The sequence below is a fragment of the Bemisia tabaci genome, chromosome 8 (genome assembly GCF_918797505.1).
Source record: "Bemisia tabaci chromosome 8, PGI_BMITA_v3".
Classification (NCBI taxonomy): domain Eukaryota; kingdom Metazoa; phylum Arthropoda; class Insecta; order Hemiptera; family Aleyrodidae; genus Bemisia; species Bemisia tabaci.
The window spans coordinates 19,068,900-19,090,812 of record NC_092800.1 but is presented as its reverse complement, the minus strand read 5'-3'; the positions used below and the strand labels follow the sequence as shown (position 1 = coordinate 19,090,812).

The window sequence follows — 21,913 nt, the reverse complement described above, 5'->3', positions numbered from 1 at the left end:
CCAGTGCCGGATCCTACCCCGATCCCAGTGCGTTGGCAGGACCTCCCTTCAAGCTCATCACGCGGTCCCGCCGCGCCGGTTCGGCAAAACTAGGAACTTCTCAATGCTGGCGGCTTTCTTGACTAAAGATCAAAATAAAGAAACAAAGGACATATTTGCAGGTTTTAGTATTGCTACCAATCCTAAGTTTGAAAATATTAGGAGGGAACACCAGCAGAAGTATGCAGTTAACCGGTTTTCCTTTTCACATTGTCGCTCCGCCTTAACAGTTGTGCAGTTTCGAAACAAGTTCTCTACAAATATGAGAGATCGTTTGCTTGCCTATTATCGTGAATACGAGGAGCTGCTTGACCCTAAAACAAAACTATTAATAAGTAGCACAGTTATGCAGCGCAAAGACTTTGCGGAAGTTCTAGAGGGCTTTTACCATTTAATAATTACACTTCGAAATAACGGTAACAAAATAGCTGTCTTAATCGACGAGTATGATGCGCCATTTCATCTGGCAATTGAAAAAGCAAAATCAGCAACTGAGGCAGGGAAATCTTTCGTTTCCAGTGAATTTTATTCAAGAATTGTGATTTTGATGCGGAAGTTTTACTCGTTTTTCTTCAAGGATGGTCTTTATCCCAAAATTAATTGCGGTGTAATCATTGGGATTACTTATATGGCAAAAACGAGCATTCTCTCTGATCTCACGGATTTCAAAGCATACACCACCCTTGGATATGATCAATTTGGACCCTACTTCGGATTCTTGGAAAAAGAAGTGAAATGGCTCATTGAAACCTCGGAGACGAAATTGGCAAAAACGAGCATTTTCTCTGATCTTACGAATTTCAAAGCATACACCACCCTTGAATATGATCAATTTGCGGAAGTTTTGCAATTGCAAGGAAATACACAAGGGATAATTGAAAACAGTTCTTGTTTTAAAAAGTTATCACTTTTTCGTTTTCTTAAGTTTCCAGTGTTTTCTTTTTTAAACCTTAAAAATTGAGTAATCCATCATAAACTTTTCTGGAAATTTCAATCATTCAAATCTCATTTTCTAACATAATTTTGGTTTCTCATTTTACAGTTCAATTTTCTTTTGATACTTTCGTAAGAGATGGCACACGGTCCGGATCCTGTTGTCAACCTGTTGGATTGGGCGAACGATATCCGAGGTTTCGCTGATCAACTTCCCCTTTGGGGAGAATTTGTGCTTACAGAACCCCTTCTTAAGGAGTTTGTATTGGGCAATGTAAATCTACCTCCGTTCTCCAACGGATTTGACAATGCAGGACTCGTAAACGGGGCTCGAGTACTATGCCATGGCCGTCAAGGAAATGTGCCTGTTGACGATCAGATGTTACTACTGGCGACAATCGGTGAGGCAATCTTTCCGAACCTACGTAACAGAAGGCTCCAAGAAGGTCCGGCTCGTGAGCTGCTTAGAATGTCCGTATCTCAAATCCTTGATTTTCCGGACCCTGATGTCACTGCCTCAATCTTGGCCAAAGTTGATGAACTGAACCAACTTTTTACATCCGTTACATCTGTGCGGGCGGCTTACCCGAGCGTACGAGTTTCGGATTCCCCCTCGGCTTCACCGCCCGGGCTCGGGCCGACCGTCCTCGGGGCGGTGCCCCTCCGTAGCCCGCCCGCCGACCGCGGTATTCCCGACTGAGCGGGAGTGGCGATGCCGTGCTTTGCGCGGACGCCGCCCGTGAGAACCGTCTGGGGTTGTTTTCCTAGACGGCGGCAGGCGCCGGGCGCCGAGTCGTCCATCGGACTCGGAGAGTGGCCAGTACTTACTTTTGGTTTCTTATTTTACAGTTCAATTTTCTTTTGATACTTTCGTAAGAGATGGCACAAGGTCCGGATCCTGTTGTCAACCTGTTGGATTGGGCGAACGATATCCGAGGTTTCGCTGATCAACTTCCCCTTTGGGGAGAATTTGTGCTTATAGAACCCCTTCTTAAGGAGTTTGTATTGGGCAATGTAAATCTACCTCCGTTCTCCAACGGATTTGACAATGCAGGACTCGTAAACGGAGCTCGAGTACTGAGACAAGCCTTGCTCCTTGCATTATGGCTACTAGCAACCCAGGAAGCTTTCCGAAGTACGGCCGACAGATTCGGCCTCGAACGAGGCCATGCTTTTCGCCTTTGCATGAAGATCTGGGAAGAACTTTATGACAACAGCAGCCACTGGATTTCTTTGCCTACCGGAGATGCCGCTCTTCAAAAAATGGAAGAATTTCAGAAATTAGGTTTCCCAGGTGTTATTGGTGTCGTTGATGGATGCTATATCGCAATACCAGGCCCCCTGATGATGATTCCTATTACAATCGAAAGAAATTTCATTCGGTCTTGCTGCAGGGTATCTGTGATGCAGATATGCGCTTTATTGATGTGTTTTGTGGGTTTCCTGGTTCAGCCCACGATGCTAGAGTTTGTACTGAATCACCTCTCGGGCAAGCATTAGCTGCCGATTGGCAGACAATGCTGCCAAAAGACAGTCACTTTTTGGGAGACAAGGCATACCCATCCTTAAATTACTTAGTCGTACCATTCAAAAATGATGGTCAAATGACCCCCCAAAGAAAGGCCTTTAACAAAAAGTTATCGAAGGTTCGAGTAAAAATTAAACACGCTTTCGGTAGACTGAAAGGTATCTCCACTCGAAGTATATACGTATTATAAATTTAAAGTATGCCAAATATTATATTATTTCTGCATGTGTCCTTCCCAATATCGTTTTGGAAGAAAGGTTCCATTTGGGAGACCTACAGTTTGAAATGCACGAAGAAGAAGAGGTAGGAAATGGAGATGTTGAGTACAAAGGCCTCTTTGGAGATGGAAATATCGAGAGTGGTCTTGAAAAAAGAATTAGGCTGATGCATGCTATCACACCAGTGTGAATTAAAAAGTCGCTAATTTGTGAAAAATTAAATTAGGTTACCCCTCAGCACTCCCCGGTCGAGCAACCCCTCGCGCCGGAATTCTCCCGTCAAGCTACCTCCGGTGGCGCAACCAAGTCACGCGGCAACTCCGAACGCGTGGAGACCCAGGCGGCGCGCTACTCCGCAAAAACCCGCCACGGCAGAGGGTACTACTGTGCGGAAAGGCGACTCTGAGGAGCGGCGTTCCGTACTAACCCGTGCCACACCGGAGCGGTCCCACTACCGCCTACCGCGGATGGACGCGCCCCCAAGACGCCCCCGCCATGATCAGCAGGTCCACTGCGAGGCTGACCAGCAGAGTCTCGACCAGCGCCATCTCGCGGACAGATAAAGGGAGCAATACGAGCCCAACGATTCCGTTTGGAGAACATGTACATAATATAATTTGTATATAATGATACACATACAATTGCCGATACTTATATATTCATAAATTGTCCTGACATTTAGATTTATCGGTTTTGTTAGCCTGACGATGATTTTTTGAATACATGCAAATAAAATTCACAGGTGTCCTTTATTTTTCGATTTACTGCATTTTTCAGTTCACTTCATTTCGGCAAACTTTGTACACCGTCTCCTTCGAGGTTCTCTTTCGAACTCTTACTGGGTTCAAGGGGGGGAGGTGTATGTTGGGTCTTACGCCCAAAACACACAAACACACAACTAATGCAAAATTCCTCGCCTGTGCAGGTAGCTGATAAATCCCCTTCAAACCCAGTAGTTCTCAATTTAAAGTGAAGTTGTTCTCGCAACTTACTCAGTTCTTATTTAATTACCGGAATACACCGTCAACGGTCACCGGTAAGTCACCAAATCAGATGCTTTTGGTTTACCGACATAGGACCCTCTTCCATCCGAAGACTAAAGAGGGAGAGTTCCGTGAGCCCGGAAACCGGTGTTGATTGGTGGGGTTCGGTGGTGCCCAAGATTTTAATGTAAGGGCAGTCACTCTTGCAAAGCCAAACCCTAAATTTCCTAGCGCAAGAGCACTATACTTTATTAACCTAGATCCTGAACCAAAGAGCACAGAAATTTTCCAACTAAAAACAGTCATCAACTGCAGAGTAGATATTTCTCCTCCCAAACCACGCATCCTACAAGTAATTCAATGCCACCGATGCCAAAACTTTGGGCACTCCAAAAACTGGTGCCGCCTACCCCCCCGCTGCATCAAATGCGATATGTCTCACCTTTCTAAAGAATGCAAGAAACCCCTCGAAACTCCCCCCAAATGTGCTAACTGTGGGTTGGATCACCCTGCAAATTACAGACAGTGCCCAGCCTATATAGCGGAACAAGAAAAAATTGCGAACATGCAACAATCCAGGCTTCATAAACCAAGAACCCCCTACACCGAGCACTCATATGCCTCCTCCAACAGCCGTCGGGATTTTCCTAACCTCAATAACCGAAGGACACCACAGTAGCTATCGGCGAGCCGCAAACAATACGCGCGAAATTCAAACGTGAGTAAACTTAACAAATTTCCCGCTACGCTTACAAGCTTAAAGTGCCCAAACGCCGCTGGCCTTGAGCTAATCTTAACATAACACAATGATTCCAGTAAAGATAGCCGCGCAATTATTCCTGATGGCCGGACTCGGCATTATACGTCAAGCAGAAAGCTGTGCCCAAATAAGGAACTCAACAATCACCACATACAGCACCTCCAGGATAGCCCTATTTCAAAACTGTCAGCTAATCATACCACTTTCCATAGACCTAGTACAATCATACTCCAATTGTAACAGAACGTATCCAAACTCGGCCAACAGCAGCAAGGTGCAGAAAATGGCTGGGCGGCAGGCATGGCCGTCTGGGAGAAAGCAGTAGCCAGTGTTTTTCCGCGGAAAAGAAAAATCTCTCTACATGAATACGTAGGAGTACAAAAGAGCATATGAAAAGGGCATATGAAAAGGGTATAGCCTTTGAGGAAGATTTACTACAACAAATGAGTACTTGGTCCGACATTGAGGACGAAAATCCACCACCACCCTGCCCAGTAAAGTCAACGCACGCGAAATCTTCAGGTGCAAATACAAATACCCAGAAACTTTACAAACTAAACACCGAGAAATCATCCAGTGTTTTCACGAGTGCGCTGAATCCAATGCTTGAACTATTCCGAATAAATCATATTGGATTAGTGAAAAGGATCCATTACAACAGTGCTAAATGTAGTGTAACAAGTCAAACTCAGCAAAAGTCTACAATCATTAGCGCTGTTATGTTAAGTACTTCTATACGTTATTGTTACGGAATGTCATTTATCTCAACATAAAATTATGGTCCTTCTACGCAAAACTTTTTAGCAAGTGTCTTGTCTCAATTGAATGGAGAAAATCATTTCTCATTAATGAGTGGTAACCACACCTTACCGTCAAAAAAAAAAGAAAAAAAAAAAAACAAGTTTATGATAAGGCAAATCATGATTATTCATGTTCATTTATTGAACCCTTTACCTATATCAACTCCACACTAGACTTGAAAATTGTGTTATCAGGATATTGTTGCTGTCTAGATCCATACTTTCTTAAAATAATGTCCAATGTAAAATAGATGTTTGGTTCTCGCAAACAACAATCATTAACATATTTTGTCTTTGATGCTCAAACTGTGCTCACTATGTCTATCTGCTTCTACGAAGACCAAAATATAAATTTTCTTTCACCGTATATTTTGTCTTTGATGCTCAAACTGTGCTCACTATGTCTATTTAATTATACGAAGATCAAAATATAATTTTTCTTTCAGCCGCATCAGCAAATAATTATACAAGCCAATTCCAGTTTGTATCTAACCTCAATCTTCTTCGTCTACTAAGTCAAATTGTTCAGTAACTCCCTTAAAGCATGCTAAGTAGTTCGGTTCCATATACAACGGTATGTGGAGAATCAACTCCCACTGACTTACAATTTTCTAAAAATCAATTTTTTCAAAAAAAAAAAAAAAAAAAAAAGGGGAACATGTTATGTTAAGTACTTCTATACATTGCCACCTGAGGCAGCACTGTCGCCTAGCTGTCCGGGGATGTCGGACTTGGCATCTCGCAATACAGTTTTGTCATCACACCTGCACCCATTGAGTATCTCGTGTCCAACCCTCTCATCCCCTCGGGGGATGACCCTAACAAGCGCCACCCAGGAATAAGTAGTGGCACCATCACGAACTGATCAATTAATCGACGTGCATTGTGACTCTAGTGCAGTGATCACAAGCACCATTGCAGAACAGTATAACCGAGACTCTGAGGAACGCAAATCCAAAAAAAACCGGAAGGGACAAGGCAGCCGTCGCCGTCATCAGGTCCAGAGAATGAAAGAATTCACCCGCAAAAAGGTCATGGAACGAAAAGAAGCTCAATCAAAACTGTATTTATAAATTATTTTTTTTAAAACTTAAAAATTAGTTTTTTTAGTAAAAATGGTTTTTTTTTTTTTTTGCTCACTTGTACTCTAGCATGCTAGTCTTTTTTCCTGTATGATTTAGTAATTTCACCAACCGTTTTGTATTTCTCACAACTATGTAATTGCGTTTCGGCTTGCCTCGGGCCTTTTTAATGTAGTGTTCTTTGTTACTTTGTTTGACTGTTTTGTTTACCACTGATGAAGACATATGTTAGAATGTTGAAACGTTTGGTACGTAATCCTCCACCTTGTTTACAATAAAATCTTGTGTTATTTTATATAATAAAATTCCTGGTTTCATTGCCATAGTAAAACTTTAGTTGGCTTATTGCTCGTAATGATTGTTTTGCATTTATAAATTAGTATGTATGATCACTTTACTTCTATTGTGCTTCCTCTTTTTGAGTTGAATCCTGGGAGGATTCAAGGTGGGGGGTTATGTTGGATATTTAACCTTAGTTATAAGTCATTTTAGTAATATTTTTCTTGTTAGCATAAGTCATCGGAGGTTGTGTTGTTGCCCCCTCCTTTTCTCGTCGCACTCGATATTTCCAACGCTTTTTGTAAACTTAGCCAATACTGTAGTAAACCAACAATTAAACATCGGAAAGGAGTGGAAAATGTATTCAGATATTGGAATTAGACAATTAATTATAATCTTGTATACGAGAAAAACTGTGAATTTTCAGTTTTTAGCGATTCAGATTGGGCAGGAGATAAATCTGATTCGAAGTCCATTACTGGCATTTAACATGGGAGGAGGAGCAGTGAGCTGGAAAAACAGAAAACAGAAGTAAGTTGCGAGCTCGAGTACCCATGCTGAATACATAGCCCTGCACGAAACTACCTGCGAGCTTATCTGGCTTGGCTGAAAAATTTGTTTGGCAAGTTAGGTTTAAGACATTTGATCCCAGGCAAAGGTCTCATTTAATGTGACAACCAAGGGGCAATTGCAATCACAGAAAATGATAATGTCAGAGAGCGAAACAAGCATTTTAAGCGCGCGAAACAAGCAGATGAGCAAACCTTATCAAATGTACTCGTAACAATTTAATGCATTACGATTTTCATTTCAATGGAAAAGTCGCAAAATGGGAGCATATCGTGAAGTATTAAGAGGATGACAAAAAATACCCTCTCCGTTTCACACCCAAATTAACCGACAAGCACATTAATCCAAACGGCTTTCCAAAGATGATAGTTCGTTATGCAACCCAAGTTTTAAGCGCAACAACGGCTGCATCTTTGAATGCTTATACTTGATTAAAGATCTTACCAGAAGAAGCTAAAGACACTGCACAGCTGTTAGTCCTATTTGAAAAATTGTTTGATGAGCTTAATTCCTCCAGCTTTAAAGCCCGCAAAAAATGGAATCGACCATTCAAAGGCACCGATGAGCAGATAAATTTTTTGTACTACATGCTAAAACTTCTCCAAAATCTGAAGCTAATCGATCCAGTAACAAAAAAAGACTGTACCAATGATGTCTACTTCATCAAGGGGTGGAAGGTATCCATCAGAGCTCTACTGGATCTTTGGTCTCCATGCAAAAAGGAAGGAGTGGACCACTTATTCACACGCCGATTCTGCCAAGACAGCCTGGAAAATTTTTTCGGGTTCCTTCACATCCAAGGTGGAAATTCAAAGAATCCAACACCAGTCCAGTTCAGACGAGCTTCCAAGAAAGCATTTTGTCTCAACTACTTCCAGAAGTCCCTTGGGTCAAACTGCGCAGAGGATCTGAATGCGGTTTAAGCCTCTGAAGAAGCTTCAAAAACGAAAACAGGAAAGGACTGCACATCAACAGATGAAGAGATCCAGCCATCGAAGAATGATGCACAGAGGAATGTGCCAACAGCAAAAAAAAATGATTCATCATCAGAACGGTTGAATGTTCTAACAGCAACAAAAAGTGATTCATCATCAGCACAGATGAATGTTCAAACAGTAACAAAAACCAATTCATCAGCAGAGAAAGAAGTCGCATCCCCAGCAGCGATAATCAAAGGTAGGAAACGAAGTACGAAGGAAATAGCAATCTCCAGCAGTGACTTTAGTTCTATGGAACTGCCGTACAGCAATGCTCTGACGTACGTGAGCGGTTATCTTGTTTACAAGTGCAACAAAGTACACACTTGCACGATTTGTGAAGCCTTTGCTGTCAGCAACAGCAACACTGTCACACCGATCAAGGTATTTTGCGAAGAAAAAGCTTACAAGTCGCAGGATAACAATCCACTCGGGAAACTGCTAGTCCCTCCTGATGATTTTATCAAGGCTGTGGAAAAAACGGAGAAGATTTTCACTCAGAATTTCTCATCAGCTGCACTGACTAATCCACATAGTACAATTTTGACAATGATCGAGAAATTGAAATTCAACATCCCTGCGCTGATTTTCCTTTAAAATACATGCGTAAACTGTTTATTCGATTGTGAATTTATCACACATTAAAAGAGGCTAATCGAGAGCTAATAGCTTTTAATTTATTTTATTTGCTTTTAATAAATAAATTAAAAGAAAATTTTAATTTAATTTGCTTTTATTTGCTTTTAATAAATAAATTAAAATAAAACTTAAAATTTAAGAAAAAAATAATTTGATGACCTGACATCAATCTGGAATTAAAAAATGACTCAGGTTAGAGGTAATTAGGTAATTAATTCATATTCAACAGTGGTTGAATTTCTGAAGTTAGTTAGTTCTTATTTGCGCGTGGTAAGAGAGCAAAGTCTGCCTCGAAAAAGTGACCATAACGCGATCTTACCGGAGAATCTGCCAGTTACCTTTCTGGTAGCTATTATCCTATGGTACGCGCTCACAACTGGCCTCGGAGGGTCGGTGGCGTTGCTCGAGAAAGTCGAGGGCGACTTCATTAAAAATGCTTGCCGTGCAAAAACGGTACAGAAACCGATCAATGCTTTCTTCAAGAGAGTTTAAATTGTGTATTCTTGATCTAAATTAAATATACAAGTATTGAATCTTTACATTTGAAATTTTTTTTGTGTAACTTTTCCCGAATTTTTCCACCGAGTCCGCTTTTGACGAAGCTCCGGACATAACGAAGTTTTTCTGGGAACCGTGAACTTTGTTATATACGGGCTCCACTGTACCAATCTCAATTTTATATTTGCTTATAACTTGACAACACTGTTACACCTCACATGAGAGGTTATGTGGTCTCTGTATTTTTTATTCGATGGTTGAATACATGTTCTTGGGCCTGGCTTAGCGTCATCCTTAGCTAAAAATCGTTTGTTTTATTTCCGTCGAATCTCATCGCGGCAAGCATGAAAGCATAGTTGTATAACACTCAGTTTGTAAGTCTCTCATGTCAGTCTGTTATTTGCAAAATAATGCTACTGTGCACACATTGGTAGCTCAGTGTTTTTCCTCTCCAAGGTCTTTATCTCATCCACTGCAAATCATGACAGGATCTATTTTCGAAGTTGAGCTGTTGAATTTTAGTTGTGATTCCTTGAAAGGGCCTATCTTCATTATAAGGCCATGGCAAGGATCTCTCTTAATCACAATTTAAACCACTCAGGGCCTCCTGAGGAAAGGAACTGTACATGGCTCAACTACATACATGAAAAAATTCTTGAAGAGTTGCATTAGAATTTTCAAGAAAATTAAAAGGTATTCTCTAATATTTTCCTCTGTTTCAGGGACCCCTTCTCTCGGAAGCACCATCAATTATTGGATACTGTCATCGAAGAGGTGAATGAAATGCTTAAGGAGAGGGGCTGGAATGAGATGCCATTCCACCTGTACAAATACTACAAAGGCACCTCAAAAAAGCCTGATGATACATGATGACCTGATTAGCTGAGTTATTGGAAAATAAATTGCAGCACCCTGCACTGCAAGATCAATGGTTTCAGGTGCAAGCAGATTGAATTCAATCTTTTAATAAACATGATACACCAAATGATAAAATAAAATTGGAGATTTTGTTCAAACTATGATATTGATTTTTGATTACTCCATATTGGAGTGCTTAACGAGCTAATTCTACAGAATTTTTATTATCATTTATAATGTGAAAAATTGTAGAGAAATAGATTTAAAGTGAGAACATATATCGCCTTGTGACGTCATCAAGCAGCATTTTCCATCTAAATACATGTAACTTAGCAAATTAAGTCATCTTTTTATATCTCCTCCAATAATACTTAAAAGAAACCATGGATATCCTTATATTTACTAAACTCAAAAGTTTCTACCATAACACGAAATTCATCAAATTTTGGACTTCTGCAAAATGTTCTTTTGCAGCGAAACAGCTCATTTGGTGATTATTGCTCACCATCTACAATCAAATTTAGCCCTTGGTCAACATTTATGGTTACATTGTGAGACAAGAAGCATTATTAATTATCATGAGCATCTACCACAGTTTTTATCCCAAGATTTTATTAAAAGAACAATTTTCTATCAATCATTCCTCTTAATACCTCTTTAAAATTACTAGGAAATCATTAACAGCGACCAACAGCAATGTTCTTAAAGAGTGCAGAGAGCGGCTGCAGCAAGAACCACAGAGGTAAAAATTTGACATACTCGAGGATATTTTTTTTTCATTCTTTGGTATATCCTTTCAAAACATGAGACGTCTATTAGGTAGAGCAGGCAATCTAAAAATAAATATTACTCACTGCCTTCAAATTCTTTGCCAGTCCTATTCAGATGGTAGACAGCTGCTTTAAGACCGCCGATATTCACACTCAACTTCTGTGCTTGATTCCAATACCCTTTACTTGCTGGTATTGCCTGAGAAATAAAACAAAACAACAAATAAATAAAAAATAGAATTGGAAAGGCTGATCGCCATATGTACTTGCTAGCCATGTGTCGATGTGCTTATTTTTCAAATTCAATGATTGGTCTTGCTAAAAAGCTTGTGGGGTAGGATTTAGGAGGGTGGAGGGGCCCCAAAGTGTATTGAGACTTGAGAATTTCACAGGGATAAGGAGATGGTGGAAACTGCTTTGGAAATTACACCATCGAGCTCAAATCTCTGCCCAATAGCCTAAACATAAGCAATTGAGGCTCAGGCTCATAGGATCCTAACACTACTACAGCTCGTCATACAATTCTGAGGTAGCGCCGAACTTCAGCCAACATCCTAACTTGCAGACAAAATGACACTTCACATGACACAGCCATAAGATCAGTTCTTTGATGCAAAAAAGTCGCATCAGTAAGAAAATAAGCTGAACAAAATAAATACATAAAAGAAAACAGCCATCAAACTAAAACGAAAAGTAAAGTAAGAGAAGACAAAGACGGCAAAAATTTGTCAAAATGTTCTTTCTTACTAGGTTAAAGTTTTTTTCATAGAGTACACTTTTTGATAATGGGAGTTGAAAAACATGTATCTCAATTTTGGGCATTGCTGATTTTTTGAACATTTGCTTTTTCCAAGGATAACTAATAAATTATTTGTTGACATTTTTGGCGATTGTTCTTCATCTTACGGGAAATATTCTATTATTGTAGCCAAAAAGTTTCGGATTTATGAAGGGTGTCTTGAATTTTACCTGGGGATGAGGACTCACACAACAAGTTGTGCAGCCTGATCATTTAAATTTCATTGACATTATATCATTGCTATGTTGTGTCCGTTCCGTGGATATATAGCCATTAAAGCGCCAACAAGCTATAAAGGCACCTCCAGAGGGTTTGTTGAGGGTTTTGTCAATGAATAATCTCAAATTTGTTTTGTGTGATTCAGTGAGAGAAAAATTCTTGAAGCACAAAGTGCAATATTTTATTTAAGGTTCGTCTTGGTGTATACATATTTGCATTTGTAAAGTTCACATTGCGAAGCACTGTATATCCAATCATTCAATCTGATGACCAACTATATATTAGCCAAGTTAGTTCACAGATTATTTACACTCAAATCTATGTCATCAATAGGCAGACAAGTAAAATGATGGGTTACGTCAATCAACTGACTTCAATTATTGACTTAAACATGGTGTCTAAATGATCACCGGTTGTGCTGCATTTTAATTGGTTGAAAGACATTTAAAAATGTGGTAATTACACAACCAACAAAAGCAACGCTGTTGCTTTGTCGGCCGTTTTCAACAGTTGGGTTGCTGAGAAGGTAGCATATTATTTAAAAAAGCTATCAAAAAGAAAACACTCACTCTTGCCATTGCACTCTTGTCATGCGTGAGGAGGACTGCACGGCCCGTCTTTGGAACAATTACTCTAGCCAATTCAATTAGAGATTTTTTATACAGGCCACGATTGAGGAATTTGTTGCCCATTCGTTTTCCAAAAGGCTAGGATTAAAAGCAAAAGTTAACATTGATTAAGTCTCTAAAATATATATTGGTAGAGGGGACTTGAAAAACAAAGTTTTATACATTTTTTACAAGTATCTGTTTATTTGATTTAAAAATTTCTTTACTTTCCTTCAAAATTTTCTTCTGAAGAAACAGAATTTCTTTTGAGTTAAATTTATGTTTCTTGGAAAATTTAAAACAGTTTTTTTGTTTTAATAATTGAAAAAGAGTCTTCTTAACTCATTTGTCCTTAACAAGGCAGAGGTGGATAACTTAGAAAACTGAACTCTAATTTTAAAACTGAACATGGGAAAAAAGTCACATACACTTAAAGAGAGTGCAACTTACCAAATCGGTGATAAATACATCTACAATAGAGTCTCTTAAAGGCAATCTTGTACAGTCCCATTGATTGACATCAACAGGAAAACCTGGAATATTCTTCTTCCGATATAAACACTGGAGATTATTCTTTGTTCGAACCACAGCTTTATCGCTGAGATCGCCAGAGAGATAAAAACTACTTGGAAATCCAAAGCAGCCCTGTGACAAAGAAATTTAAAATTGGAAAGGAAAGAAATAGAATTCTTGAATCTACAGAAACATAAGATGGAATCAAACATACCTACAAGATCATGGAGTTAGATGAGATTACATCTCAAATATCGATGGCTACAAAAAAAAAAAAAAAAAAAAAAAAAAAAATGCACCACTCCATTGAAAAGTTTAAAAATCTCTGATTAGGTTTAACTCATTTATAAAAAAAATCGAATGAAAATGTTTTCTTGCGAAAATGTGAGATTTATTTTTAATGAAAGAAGAATATTCACAGAAACTTTTAATAAAAACAGTTCTTCAATTTTTCTGAAAAAAAAAAATTAATCATGGGCAGGGGATCAAAGCGTCAACACCTTATACCAAAGGTAAATAGACTGTTAGACGAAGAAGAACACCAAAAAAATGGCCCAAAACTGTGTGTAACAAGGTGGAGAAATGGTGCTGGGTCCACACCATTTTGCAGGGAAAACAAAGCCGAGAAATTCCAAAAATTACAATTGAGGTCAAAATTTTTTTACTCTAATTGTAATTTTTGGGCTTTATTTTCCCAGCAAAATGGTGCGGACCGATCACCATTTCTCCACCTTGTTTAATGAGTGGATATTCATAAAAAACTTTATACCTATTGGGACCAGAGACCGAAGAAATGCTATTTGGAGGCCTTAATATTCAATGGTATCTGATGTTTTTACTTCAACGATACATACTTTTATAGACCATCTGGTAGTGATAGCATACTTGCATTTTAAAGGCTGAGATTCTGCATACGTTGATGTTAAAATGAGGATTACTATTCTTTGGACAGTGAAATATTTTTTTTTTATTTTCTTTTTTTTTATCGATTTCAAATAGCCTATCGGCTAATCCCAATTACACCAGCCCCAGGTGAACATTGCCTAAGACCATCAAACTCAGATCACCAGGCCGGGAATCAAACCCGCGACCACTTGATCATAGAGCCAGCGCTACAATCACTACACCACAGGAGGCCGACATAAGTTGCATTGCAGAATTAGAGAATAAACAAAAATATACCTCAATAGGTATGGATCCACCGCCACAGAGGGGATCAATGACTATTTCACCAGGGACAGGATTAGCTATTTGCAGCATATTGAAGCAAGTCGTTGACTGCAGGGTTGTCGGTCCAAAAAAATAAATATTTCTACGATGTAGTGATTCTTGCGTTAAATTTAAAGCCACATAGACACTTTCTGAAACAAAAATGTACAAACTGATTACAATGATATGACCAGGGATCGAAGTTTCTCAAGAGAGTTAAATGCTGGAACTGGAAATTTTCGATCATTTCTGAGAGGTGATATATTTTTAGGTTTTCTCAAGTCACACAAGTATTATTTATTGAATAATATAGAAATCGACGGTGAAAGTCGGCAATCACATAACTCGTTTGCGGTGTCTGAAAATCTCCGCCTGTACGTCATTTTTTTAAAGGAGAACAAATTGACATTATTTCTTGAAGTTTTTGCAGAATTTTCTTCGAACTGAGAAGAAAAATCATGACAGTTTTGAAAGTTGCCGTTGAGTAGTTTTCCATTTAAAAAATAAAGTATGACAAGAAGTCTGCGACGTCGCAAACCGAGTTATGTGATTGCCGACTTACACCGTCGAAATGTTTTATAATAACTAGATTCTAACAAAAAAAAAAGTTCCGCACAGAGGTGAATCAAAAGTTGTCATGTACCTTTCATATTTGTTGAGCTTAAATTTATTATTTATTCATACGGGAGAGGTTCCGAATATTAGGTAAATAATCAATTAGCATGAAAAATTATAAAATTGATGACCAATATTAGGACTAGTTATGACAGATCCTCACACTTGATCAAAAAATTCTTGAATCCCTCCGTAGTTTTCCAGATAAAATACTGTATGCAATTGATAAACTTCGTCTGCATGTTGCAGCAAAAAGTAGAAAACTGAGGTTAAAAATAAGGTGTCTTAACTTACTGCTTGCAACATTCAGAACGATCTCTAAATCATAATTAACGAGGTCGACAATCCAATGAAATTTATCTTGGAGTGCACCGCCAAAGTACTCTGCAGCCTCTTGGGATTGGAATGAGTGTTTTCCTGTTCGATAGCATGTAACCCTGAATGCTAAAACGTTCAAATAGTCTGGTTTCCCTGTTGATGACGGCTCTGGTAATTTTTCTATCTCTTCATCAGAAAGTAATTTTGTTGACTCATCATCTTCCAAAGGCACCTCATCGGCTTTTTGCTCTAATTTAATTTTCTTCTTGGATCGCTGACTTCTCTTCTTTCTTTTAACGGCTTCTTCATACTGCTCCAACGTTGGATAAAATTCTCGGCCACAGCTCATTATGTCAGCCCAGGCTTTGAGACATTTGGTCCAATCAATGCGATTCACAAGGTCTTTGATCTGCTCTGCATCATCTTCCTGAAAATGGTGAGGCATTGATGATATGATTATATAAAAGAGCTCTCAAGGGTGGTGGGTTTGAGGATGTTGTAAAAACTTTGGAGGATAAAATATAAATTATGTTTTAAAACTAGATATTGTATTTTACGAGCAACTTGACTTCTTTCTTTGAAACGTTGAAAGTTCTGCAAGCTTGGAATACTCTTCAGTGTCTTTACATACCTTGTCCATTAGGACACCTGTTCTTCAGGATGAAGATAATAGATTTATTATCAATGTTATTAATTTTTAGCAATGTAATCACTTTAATACGTTCCTGATACAGTAATGGCTGTACAGACAGGACTTATGCTTTGGCCAAAGGGAGAAGAGGAAGACATACCTTGTTTTCGTTAGAGAATGGTATGTCCAAGAAGGTTGCTCCAATCAGACTTATATTGTTGACAGATCGCAGTTCTGTTACCTGTAATAATCAGATTACAAAGGATTGAATGTTTCATTTTGACTTTCAACATAATGAATTGAAAGGCATGTTATTAACTAAGAGGTTCGATTCATTACTTGTATAGCTACGAGATGACATGCATCCCCACTCAGGGTTTGGGAGTCGCAAACTCGATAGTTAGAGCAATTTGCCGTCAGAGAGTCTTGAAACGCAGCGCCTGGTCTGAGTCTTTCTTTCGCAAAAGTCTGACATCGGTCCCTGCCCTATCAAGTCTACTCGTAGGGCTAGTGACGCCAGCATCGAAGACAGCCACTTTATCAATTCAGCAAACGGAACTGTGTGCCAACTGTATGCAGGACTCATGAACTGTGAGCATGTGTCTAGAGCGTTGCAGACAGGACTCAAGATTTAATACCTCCGGATTGTCGTCCTTCGGCTTGGTCGTCATCACCAACGTCACTAGCGCTTTATGATTCCCATTCATTCTCACAGCCCTTCAGTAGCAAGCACAACCCGTCTTTCTTACATGCACATAGTTCTGTTTGGTAGAAATACGTTCACTTAAAATGTACCCTTACTCTCTTCACTACGAGAGTTGGATTTATCTGTCTTGGAGAACCGTCACCCAAAGAGACATGCGGCCAATGCTATTGCTATTTCAGTAAGTACATACACCTTAGCTGGCGTGTGATTAAGTTCAGAAAGAGAAGTTTTTAACCTACCTTGGAGTATTTGTTGATGTCTGTGTTGAAAAACACTCGGCCACGTGCAGGGCATACTTGAATGTCATTGCCTAACTTGCGTTTCACTTCTTTCTCAGCAAGCTTCTCAAAACCAGATCCAACAGTAGTCTCAAAAGTGCAGTCAGTCGATGAATCTTTCGAATTAGAGAAAATTTCTTGTAAACTCATCACTGTACACTCATACACTAGTTCAAATTGAAACTTTTTTTAGTCACGGTCACGGCACAGCAGAGCACATTCGGTTTGTTGTTTTCCTTTCAACGTGACATAACCTCTCAAGTGCTGGAGCATTCAACGACCAACAATTGCAACGGTTGAGTGTTGACTAAAAAAGGCGCGCTCGAGGAAAAGCGGCAATTTTAAAATGACGCTCTTTTGTTCCGGGAGCGCATTGAGGGATTTAGGCGGAAATTTATGTGAAACATTATCTCCCGGTTGAAGGTTGCATAATTAATGGTCGGACGTTAGTCTGTGCGAAATCTAGGGAGAGATAGAGAGAACGAGGTACCTCATTCTGCACATATCTTGTATTGTAAAATCATCTCAACTGTAAAGATCAAAAAAGACATCTTAGTTTGGTTCTGGTACCAAATTACTCAAGTCTTGATCAAAATTTAGCACTACTTGAGAGGAGTAACCAAATTTTATTCACACATTTTATGATTCTCTAGACGGGCAAGAAGTGAATCAACGCTTTAAATTGCACCTCTCAGTTCGAAAACGACCCATCTCGGGAAAACTAAATTTTTCGAGAGACGATAAAAACTGCAAAACAGGAAGAAAAGGAGTGTTTCCACACAAAAAATGGACACCGTGAAAAACCCGAGTTGAGTCGTCTCCGAACTGAGAGATTCAATCATAGTGATGATGTGAATGAGAAGATTGGAGCACCCCATACCAAAAGTTCAATGAGCCTCTAGACAGGGTAAGAACTGGAGGCTCTAAGCACATGAATCTGCATCAGAATTTCGCGTAGAATTCAATGGTACAAACGGGAATTCATGAAACCAACTAATAAGCGAGATATTTGCGTAAATAGACTGCGCATTTTTGTAAATCCCGCTCGCCTAATATACGAATGACGTCACATTTGTAGCCAATAGGATTGTCGCAGCGCTGCGCAGCGCCGACTGAGCATCGGCCATCGAAAACGTCCAACGCTCCCAACGCCGGGATCGTAAACAAACGAAAATTGATAACAGGAAGGACCCAAGCCACCCAAGCACCCAAGCAACTCGAAATCTTTTAATTTTCATTAATTACAGTCCATGTTCGACTTCAAGAAAGCATTTGACAACCATTTTCCTCGTATTTTATAACCTGGAGCCACAGCCTATCGGCTCATTGTAATGTGCACTCTGAGAATCACTTCCACAAGTCCAAACCCTGACATTCTTTTCTTTGACCATTCTCTTTTCATTCTCGCCACAATTTAAGTGTTATGCAGTTTCTTTATCTAAAATATGTGGTCTTGAATTCATTCAGGAGTCAGAAGTTTACCTTTCTTTTAGTATTACAGCCCTTTGACCCCTCAAAATTCACCGATATGACCTCGTGTAGTTCAAGGTTTCTCTGGCCCGAACCGAGTGATTACACATCTGAGGTGTGTCTCATGGTTCTTCAAAATTAGCAGTTTAGAACTAAATTAGGGACTACAGTGACTCAATCCAGTTCTGCTTTCTTGTTCAATGTTTGTTATCAGTGTCTGCTCTTTTACGTGACCAATCTAGTGCATGCACTGTTACGCTATAAGTACAGGTATTATTGCTTTTTTCCTGCTGTCAGACCTTTTTCTTAAGCCTGCTGATTCACCACAGAATCTGCCCTAGTTGTGTAAATAATTTGGTGTGTAGTTATTGAGTTAATACCTCCTTGCGGTGATGCAAACTTTCTCAGATCCGTCATAAGTGGGTATTGCATTTAGACGATCACTCGGACCAGATGAAATCACTGCTCTAGCAGTTTCAAATTTATACTTTGATCTCTGATTCACTAATAAATAACACTTTATGGTGTCATTTATATTTAATCAGTTCAAAGCTAATTCGACAATGAATCATCAATGGTCCGATCGAAAAAGGAATTTTCTGGTGCGTGCTACGGCTGAATCGACATTACCTACAACTCAACTTTCGAAAGCATGAACCTTAAAAAAATTCATCAGGAACTGGTACTTGGTAAGTAATAATTATGTTAGCTCTCTCCTATTTCTGAAGAGATGTGTGTCCTGTAAATTTCAGAATATACTCTCCTGCCATATATCTAAAGAGGAATACAACATCTCAAGTGGGTGAAGTTATAAAATTGTGGAAATTGGTCATTTAAAGGGCTTTTCTGCTCGAAGACATGACTGAACCAATCTGAAAGCTGTGAGTTACGAATGATGGAGGGTCCAAGGTGTCTTCCCTGCTTTAAAAGATAAGGAATTGTGCCTCAGGCCTTAAATGCTATTGGAAATTCCAAACATTGTGAATTCAAATGCACGCTACACTTCATCAATGAATATGGAAATTTGTCTCAGAGAAAATCTGATAAGACCATTCTGGTAGTTATTTATTCCTGGTTTCTTAATTTCAGAATTTTTGTATTCTAGTTATCATCAAATGCTAATCAACAGATATTGCACAAAACAGTTGCTAATTATTTGAGGATTCATTTCTTAATCAGTATGTTTTATGTGTTTCATGCAGCGACGAGCCTTACTGAATTTCATGAAATGAAGTGATCACACCTACTTACAGCAACATAGTTAGGTCATCCTCCAAGCGTTAAGAAAATATTTCTCCTCTCTTTTAAGAATTCAGGGCGAGTAAAACCTGCTCAACAAAAGTTTGTGTAAGATTGTTCCATTCAAAATCACCTAAGAATCATTTCAATGGTAAAGTTGCCAACGATTCCTATTGAAAGTCGTTTGGTTCACTGAATTTTTCAGGTACCGACAGATGAAAGGATCTTGAACAGTCATAGAATTACTTCCCACCATGAAAACAAGTTAGGAAAAACAGTTCAGATTGACCAGGGATGACATTTGTAACATTTACTTCTCAAGCCAAACTAATGGCCAAACATAGGTAGCATTCGCATAACATGTAAATTACGTATCCTGAATACGTTGCTCAAACTTTCTGCATCCAGTTCAGATTTTCAAAGGGAAGCAAGTCAGCATATTTTTTTAATTCATTACTGAATTTTCTGCCCATGTAGAGGAAAAATATCACATTTCAGAGATTTTGTTGAATGATTTTTTAATTGAGAAATTAAGAGGAACAGGAAGTCTGAAACTTTGTGAATTTAGGTAAGTGGTTTCCCAGTTTAGCCTTGTCATTAACATCCTCTTTTTGCCATGAATGATTATCCACAAACGTAAGCATACTCACACTAACTGTCCAACAACAGATCCGTATGTACCCTGGTGATACCTTAGTAACTTCAGATATCTTACCTTTTGAACTACTTGAATGGTTGAAAAATATTTTCACTTCAAGACGGATGGTCATATCCTGATTGAAGCTTTCGAAAATTGAATGTAGTGTTGATTCAGCCGTAGCACGCACCAGAAAATTCCTTTTTCGATCGGACCATTGATGATTCATTGTCGAATTAGCTTTGAACTGATTAAATATAAATGACACCATAAAGTGTTATTTATTAGTGAATCAGAGATCAAAGTATAAATTTGAAACTGCTAGAGCAGTGATTTCATCTGGTCCGAGTGATCGTCTAAATGCAATACCCACTTATGACGGATCTGAGAAAGTTTGCATCACCGCAAGGAGGTATTAACTCAATAACTACACACCAAATTATTTACACAACTAGGGCAGATTCTGTGGTGAATCAGCAGGCTTAAGAAAAAGGTCTGACAGCAGGAAAAAAGCAATAATACCTGTACTTATAGCGTAACAGTGCATGCACTAGATTGGTCACGTAAAAGAGCAGACACTGATAACAAACATTGAACAAGAAAGCAGAACTGGATTGAGTCACTGTAGTCCCTAATTTAGTTCTAAACTGCTAATTTTGAAGAACCATGAGACACACCTCAGATGTGTAATCACTCGGTTCGGGCCAGAGAAACCTTGAACTACACGAGGTCATATCGGTGAATTTTGAGGGGTCAAAGGGCTGTAATACTAAAAGAAAGGTAAACTTCTGACTCCTGAATGAATTCAAGACCACATATTTTAGATAAAGAAACTGCATAACACTTAAATTGTGGCGAGAATGAAAAGAGAATGGTCAAAGAAAAGAATGTCAGGGTTTGGACTTGTGGAAGTGATTCTCAGAGTGCACATTACAATGAGCCGATAGGCTGTGGCTCCAGGTTATAAAATACGAGGAAAATGGTTGTCAAATGCTTTCTTGAAGTCGAACATGGACTGTAATTAATGAAAATTAAAAGATTTCGAGTTGCTTGGGTGCTTGGGTGGCTTGGGTCCTTCCTGTTATCAATTTTCGTTTGTTTACGATCCCGGCGTTGGGAGCGTTGGACGTTTTCGATGGCCGATGCTCAGTCGGCGCTGCGCAGCGCTGCGACAATCCTATTGGCTGCAAATGTGACGTCATTCGTATATTAGGCGAGCGGGATTTACAAAAATGCGCAGTCTATTCACGCAAATATCTCGCTTATTAGTTGGTTTCATGAATTCCCGTTTGTACCATTGAATTCTACGCGAAATTCTGATGCAGATTCATGTGCTTAGAGCCTCCAGTTCTTACCCTGTCTGAGTTTTGATCCAAACAATTATTCGATGAGAGGGAAGTTGGGTCATAGTTGGTTGGATGGAAAGTTGAGAAAGTGTTTTTACTTCACCTACTCAAAGGAAATAATACCCACAATTGGAAGTTTTACTTATCCATCAACTTATACTCCGATTTGAGGACAGAGAGCACACTTAGTCTTTATGAAATTATATATAATATAATACTTGAGATAACTCATAGGGAGAAAAATTGTACTACATGGCAAGAGCTGAATACCTAGGTACCATATGTTTCATGGGTGGATGAGAGATAAGATTAGATGATTTGTTAATAAGTGATTATTTAAAGACAATCTGATAATCAACTACATCAAGAGTAAGAAACGACATAGGTAGGT

At 39.0% G+C, this 21,913-nt stretch overlaps 2 protein-coding genes across 4 annotated transcripts in view; one reads left to right on the top strand and one right to left on the bottom strand.

Moving 5' to 3' along the window:
- LOC109044418 (sialate:O-sulfotransferase 1) overlaps positions 1-10,325 on the top strand; it is a gene marked incomplete in the record, with an annotated part of 50,336 nt that extends 40,011 nt beyond the window's left edge. Inside the window, 1 exon segment of the mRNA XM_072303762.1 lies at positions 10,029-10,325. Within this exon segment, the coding sequence (XP_072159863.1) occupies positions 10,029-10,176 (148 nt within the window).
- LOC109044414 (tRNA (guanine(6)-N(2))-methyltransferase THUMP3) overlaps positions 1-17,068 on the bottom strand; it is a 64,703-nt gene extending 47,635 nt beyond the window's left edge. The window contains exons 1-8 of one of the 3 annotated variants that reach the window (XM_019062121.2): positions 16,792-17,068; positions 16,007-16,087; positions 15,192-15,642; positions 14,256-14,434; positions 13,011-13,205; positions 12,522-12,659; positions 11,019-11,133; positions 6,547-7,959 (exon numbers count right to left, since the gene is read on the bottom strand). In XM_019062121.2, the coding sequence (XP_018917666.2) occupies positions 7,934-7,959; positions 11,019-11,133; positions 12,522-12,659; positions 13,011-13,205; positions 14,256-14,434; positions 15,192-15,642; positions 16,007-16,087; positions 16,792-16,980 (1,374 nt within the window). In that variant the 5' untranslated portion in view covers positions 16,981-17,068 and the 3' untranslated portion in view covers positions 6,547-7,933. Of the gene's footprint in view, positions 1-6,546; positions 7,960-11,018; positions 11,134-12,521; positions 12,660-13,010; positions 13,206-14,255; positions 14,435-15,191; positions 15,643-16,006; positions 16,088-16,791 lie in introns of those variants that run through there. The other 2 variants (XR_011900432.1, XM_019062122.2) reach the window with 2 other exon arrangements.
- Positions 17,069-21,913: the final 4,845 nt, after the last annotated feature.